The following is a 6665-nucleotide window of genomic DNA, read 5'->3' on the forward strand; positions in this document are numbered from 1 at the left end:
ACCATCACGACACAACAGAAAAACACACCCATAGAAAATAAAAATTATAAACATGTCGCTAAGGCGGTCAATTGCTGAACCAAATCGTCGTCCACCATCCACCATCAGCATTACCGAAGTAGCTGCCGGCCAGAGGAGTACAAGAACACCGCATGCCAAACAGCCATGAGCACCATACTCTGAGGATACCATCGTTGCCAGACGAAGCAGCAGTCAACGATAACCATATGTATAAGAATTAAGATGATTTCCACACGCTCCTCAGAGCCTTTCATAGAAGAGGCTCCCATCTAAATATAAGACGTTTTTGCAGTTCAAACACAGAGGAAGTATATTACAAAATTGCTCCAGTAAGCATCCATCAGAGCTGTTCCATGAGTCCCTCCCGTTCTTCCTCTCATGCATGCACCGGTTTATTCTAGTACTAGCTTGGAACTTTGAGCAATACTGCTAATACATCGGTTGCTACTACTAAAATCTCGGCTCTAACACATGGAGAGGTCCTCACTTAAAAAACTTTGAATTAACTAGCTAAGCCTGCCGAATGGATCCCCTTCACATCACGCTGCAAGAATTGGCATTCTCGTCGTTGAACATGTCGCCGTAAGCCTCCCGCGGCGGCGAGAAGGCGCTCCTCTGCGTAGGCGGCGGGGGCGCTCCGTAGTAGTAGTCCTCGGCCGCAGAACGCTGATGCTGTCCGTATGGTGATGGCTGGGAATCGGGGTAGTAGTAGGGCTCGTACGCCGATGGCGCCGGCCGGCTGTAGTAGTTCGGAGGCGCGTACTCGTCTATGTAGCCGCCGTGCGACGGCCCTGGCCTCGCCATGGGCGTGGGCATCGGCATCGCCGCCGGCGTTGGCGCGGCGGCGTAGTAGGACGAGCTCGCCATCGGCCGCGCCACGTTGTAGCTCATGACGTGCACCGGCGGCTGCCGTGTCGCTGGCATGTACTGGTGGGGGCCCCCGTAGCCGTAGACGCCTCTGCTGCGGGCGTCGTCGTACTCCATCGTCACCCTGGCGTCCATCGGCTTATCATGATGACCATGCTGCTCCTGCTGCTGCTGCTGCTTGGCTTTCTCGTTCGCCTCGCTGGGTTGTTGTTGCGGCCCTGTCTCCGCCTTGGCCTCGTCGGGCCCTTTGTTTTCTTCGGCCGGCGGTGGGGTCTCTTCGGCGGTCTTCTCGGGCTCCGGCGCCGGAGGCTGGGCGGTGCTTGGCTCGGCAGCGGGCTTCTCGGCGGCCTCGTTAGGCTTGCTGGCATCATCTGCTTGGTTCTTGGTTTCTTGGCTTTGGCTCTCTGCAGGCGGAGGTGGCTCCTGCTGCTGCTTGGGCTCCTCCGGCCAAGGCTCCGCCAGCTTGCCGGACTTGCGCAGCCTCGCGACGAGGATCCCGGCGTCGATCTTTGGAGAGACTGTGACCGCCACCCTGTTTCTCCGGGCGTCGATGTCGCATCTGTACACGCCTGCAAGATCAAAGGAAACGGAACTTTTGTTCAGTAACTCAGCACAACCATGATTATTTTGGTTCTGGCGTCTTCTTTGCACATGTTAGTATAGCAAGTGTTTGCTTAGAGATGCACATGCAAATATCCTATCAAAGTTCCCAGCATGGAAATTTCTACAAAGGCATTTGAAACAACAGATGGTGATCCATCAAATCAGCGAGGCATACCATCAATATGTAGGAGCACCTTCTTCACCTTCTTTTTGCACCCTTCACAATGGATGGACACCCTGAGCACCACAACCTACATCAGAGCAAACCAAACCATCATCAGCACACTTCCATGCAAATATTGTCAACAAGACAACAGCAACTCACACATGACTTAAATAGTAATCCAACAAAAAAAATCTAGTGGTTGATCAGACACATGAACATGCTCATGACCAGAACGATCACTAGTGCAAGACTGCAATTACAGAAGGATCACAGCTAGTATGTTGAATGTAATCACCTGAAACTCTACAGGTTCCGTCGCCATGTCGAGCGACGAACGGAATGATTCGCAGTCGGGGGGAGGGGAAAGTGGGGGAGCCTTGTGGGGGAGGGCTGGGGAGATTTTATACCCGGCACCGGTTTAACAAGTGAAAGGTGTAGAAAGAACAAGCATGGAGAGTAGTGGGCGTTCCGTTGGGCATATGTATAAACTAGTTGGTTCGTGACTAGGGGGAGGTGGCTTTACATGTGGACAAAACACACCCTTTGAGAGGCTTCTCTCTTCTTTTCTGAAGAAACATTTGAGCAGGAGGAGGTAAAGTTGCTTGCAACTAAACCTATTGCCTATGGAGGAGGCGGTACTGGTGATGGCTCTTTCCTCTTCTTTTTGAGCTCATCATGAGCTGTATAGGTAAGATTTTGATGTAGGCCGGAGCTGCTTTTAGAGGAGGAATGGCCCTTGAATGTGTCTTTCTGGTGCTGAATCTTTTTCAGTTCACACATCGGCCGGTCAAATCGTCATGTCATAATAGGGTATTTCTGAATTCTCAAAGCCAAAATGATACGTTTAGTAGGAAGGTCACAAATTTTCTCACGGCATTCTGTTAGCTTAGCATCCGATCTATCAACCAAAACTAGGAACTATTATTGCTTTAAGATTTATAACACGAATATGCCTCCGTTTCTGTTGTTGTAATATCATTTTCATTTACTGGCAGCAAAGTTTCACTACTCACGCAAGCAAAAGCTAGCGAGGATAGCTAGATTCCAGGAAGGCGACGGCACAAAACCACGACGCGCAAGCACACAAACCAAATATAATCTTATATAACACACCAGGAGAATTCCTCCTGTGGAGTTCTTGCTAAGATTCTTTGCCTCTTCTCTGGAGTGTTGTGGTGGTGTAGGCAACCGGGCATGGACGGAGTGATAGATTAGTCGTGCATAGTGGCCGCCTTTATCGTGCCAAATGCGCGAAAGAAAGGCCACCGCTTTCGCTCCCCTGTGCAAAGGAAGAGTTTTGTTTCGTCACAAAGTCGAACGGGTGCGTGTGTGTGCGAGAGAGAGAGAGAGAGAGAGAGAGAGAGAGAGAGAGAGAGAGAGAGAGAGAGAGAGAGAGAGAGAGAGAGATGTTATGATATGATATGCCTTTGTTTTTGCATGGAGGAGGGGAGGAAAGCATCTATTCCGGCCTCTAGACCGCCTTTTGACGGTGCTGAGGTGTCCAAATGGTAGTTATTTATGTCTCTCTTTAGTTTATTAGTCCATGATACTAAATTATACAGCAAATTAGTGGCGTGCTTGCCCACAATTGCAAAAGCTAAAGTGTGGATTCATCTGGAATCAGGGAGAACTTGAGCTGCAGCTTGATGCATGGTATATTTTGTTGCTCTGGAAAGAAGAAAGAAAATTTTACAGGTACGTGTATCCATGGGACACACCATACTCCTGATTCTAATTGGCACCGGAAGGTCAGAAAAAGAAGAGGAAAACAAAGGTAGCACAACCAAAAGTGAACCAACCCCTTGGACTGCTGAGGAGTTAAACTAATCTGTGTGTTGGTCTTGGCAGTCTGGCAGGAGAGCATATTGTGCTGATGAACAACAGAACAAAGCTGTAGCCGTCAACGGCCGGAATGGATGCAGAAAGTGCGAGCTATAGGTGCACACTTCAATGCCAAGAGATTTTGGGTCACCCTAAGCCACTCTAGCTCCTGCTGTTTCTCACTCTGGAAAAGCAAGAAAAGGATGCTTTGACCCATGGGTTTTTTCCAGCGCCATCAGTTTCACAAGGAATGCCAATGCCATCACGTTCACGCATTCGATTTTTTCCGCCGGACACCCGGGTTTGGCATGGAAAAAACACGTGATTTCCCATGCATACCAAGCCTGCACGCCATGAGTCACACACGTAGCCCATATCTCCTCTGCGTTGGGAATGTCTGTTTTAATCCTCTGCTCACCATGGGGAGGAAGAAGCCTACACATTTCACTTCCGCGTGTGGTCGACCGCGTCCCTTTCAGTTTCAGGAATCTCTAGCTCGCCCCAACCTCTACCCATGGCCACAGGACAAAAGAGCAGCTCTCTCTTCGTCGCTTCTTTCCGCTTGATTAGCCGGGGAAAAAAAAGACAGAGAGATAATAACAGGGGCTGGTGCTTGTCCACCATTATTTATGTCTCACTTTAGTCCTTTTTTTTGCGGGATGTCTCACTTTAGTCCGTGATTAATTAAGTTTCAATCGGTTGAGGAAAAAGTGTTTTTTTATTCTAGTTGGGTTGAGAATTAGTGAAATCTCAATGAATGATGCAACCATTCGGTTTTTATGGGAAGATTTGTATGAATTTTTTCTCTATGTTTTCTGTTACCAAATTAGATTTGCCTTTTTTAGCTTCACAATTTTGTTCTTTCCTTTCACATTTTCATTTTCTTTTGAACAGTTGCCAAGTTCGGCCCGCACATTTGTATATGTGACTGGTGTTGCAAGCCTCGCCGGCCATACATGGCTATGGGGTTGTTGGGGGTTGGTAGGGGGGTTCTGTCCATCCTAATTGCACACCCCCTCACCTCATGTGTACTCCCTCCGTTCTAAAATAGATGACTCGATTTTGTACTAACGGAGAGAGTAACTCCTAGATGCACATCCCTAAGTAGCCACACATTACTATAATCCACATCCCTCGTCCACCACTCAACTATAGCTACACATTTCTCATCGGCTGCGCGCAATTACAATCTCGTCTCTCATTGACCACATGCAAATTGTAGGTGCACGTCCCCGCAAAACAAAATTGAGAAAAGAACAAAAAAAGGAACTGCTAAAAAGGCAAAACACAGTTGAGTAGGATTTAACTGAATTTCACTTAATTGTGATCTTGCCATGCCGTTAATTAACGGAAATAACCAATAGATCTTGGGTCCCATTGCACCCGAATTGGACTTTTTTAAAAAATATGTCAAAAAGAGTAAAAAATCCAGAAACTTTTTTTGTAACAAACATGACTTACGCTGTGTTTGGATGTCTGTATTGAAGACCTCCGTATTGAATTGATTTGAATTCCAATTCAGCGAGGAAACTGTAATGGACACGAATACGAATTCGCTTGTTTGGATTCTCATGGAATTGGCTTATGTAATGGCAAGGAGGTTTCAATACCAAATTTAGTTTGGATGGCAAACTATGGAATTGCATCTTCGTTATGCATCAAATCAAAATGTATACAGTGTGTGAGTATAATTGATAATGTAGCATTAAAATTTATCTTGCAAGAAGAAAATGTAACACTGTTACATAAGGCTGGTATTCATGAGAAGAAGAATGACTGTAAATACATGAAATTTTCTTCTTGGCGGGCAGACGAGGGGATTTGGCGGCTTACCACGGAAAGGAAGATGGGGAACCGTCGGCACAGGAAGAGGGGGTCTAGTGGGGAACAGGAGAAGGAGCAGCGGCGGATGGGGAGAGCCAGGCCATGGCAGCCATGGCCCATGGGCAGAGGAGATACGGCAGCCCTATGTTCATGGGGTGGCAGAGGAGATGACGAGGAGATGAGGAGAAGGGCCGGCAAAGGGCATGAGGAGGAGGAATGGCGGCGGGGGTGAGGAGGAGGGCCGCCATCGGTTGCTTCCTAGGCGCTGCTGCTGCCGGCGCCGCCGCCTCTCGTTGCTCGGGGTGGGGAGTGGCTGCTTCGATCAAGCGGGGGAGAAAAGACGGGCCGCGAAATGTTTTCTTTTGCGGGAGGCATGAATATAGGACAAATCGGAGGGGTTGGGCTCCGTATCGTGGGAGGCCTCGGCGCGTGGGACTGATTTTATCGCTGTATTGGATCGATTTCAGACTGTTGTTTCCATTGGCATGCCAAACACTCGAATTGGTGGTTGGGGAATACTAAATCCAATTGGGAACCCCAATACAGACATCCAAACGCAGCGTTAGAGTAATACTGGCGTGGAAAGTTCCCCAAAGGAATTACTTCCATGGTATATATACTGGACCAAAAAAATCGATACTATATAAAAAGTTACTATTGACATTTTTTTGGTATACCATAAGAGTCGTTCCTCTATTGAACTTTTCACACGATATTGCTCTTGTCCATGTTTGTTACAAATAAAATTAAGAATTTTTTACTCTTTTTATTTGTCTTAAAATTGCTTTTTCAATTCGGGTGCATTGGCCCCCATGTTCCGCATCCGTTAACTAAACGCTAAACTAATGCCGATCTTGTCCACAATTGCAATATCTGAAGTGTGGGTTCTTGTGGAATCTAGGAAATTGGCATTACAACCTTATGGTATAATTTATTGATCTGAAAAGAAGAAAGGAGAAAACATGTATGTACAACTGCGGCACATGGAAACCATTTTTTTTCTCCTTCCCTCCCGCTCTGCCCCTAAGAGGTGGCTAGGGCGAGCCGATGTTCTCCACCATTCCCATTGTCGGTGTTGAGCATGTGAGTTCACCCCTCCCCGTATGCCTCTCCGGCAATGTTACGGGTAGATATGTAAGGTTTAGAGTTCTACGGCGGCATAGATGGCTCGTGGACATAGATTCCTACCATCTGTGTTTTGATGGTGACCAAGGTTTGCAGGTATGTTCATGCGATGATGGCTTTTCTTTGCAGTTTAGTCCCGCGGACTCATCTCGTCACATGGTGCATCCTCTGGTGCTAGTGTGAGGCTGCAAAAATAATGGAGGTCTAACTCTAAGATCTGCAACTCTTCCGGTTGTGA

General features: G+C 47.5%; 1 protein-coding gene across 1 annotated transcript; it reads right to left on the reverse strand.

The window, feature by feature from the left end:
• Positions 1-217: 217 nt before the first annotated feature.
• LOC119270253 (heavy metal-associated isoprenylated plant protein 35-like) lies at positions 218-2165 on the reverse strand. The gene is made up of 3 exons (XM_037552244.1): positions 1953-2165; positions 1667-1742; positions 218-1457 (listed from the first exon to the last, which is right to left on the reverse strand). Exons 1-3 carry the CDS (start codon positions 1977-1979, stop codon positions 556-558), a joined length of 1005 nt encoding a protein of 334 aa, XP_037408141.1. The 5' UTR covers positions 1980-2165; the 3' UTR covers positions 218-555.
• Positions 2166-6665: the final 4500 nt, after the last annotated feature.

This window comes from Triticum dicoccoides, chromosome 3A (genome assembly GCF_002162155.2).
Source record: "Triticum dicoccoides isolate Atlit2015 ecotype Zavitan chromosome 3A, WEW_v2.0, whole genome shotgun sequence".
Classification (NCBI taxonomy): domain Eukaryota; kingdom Viridiplantae; phylum Streptophyta; class Magnoliopsida; order Poales; family Poaceae; genus Triticum; species Triticum dicoccoides.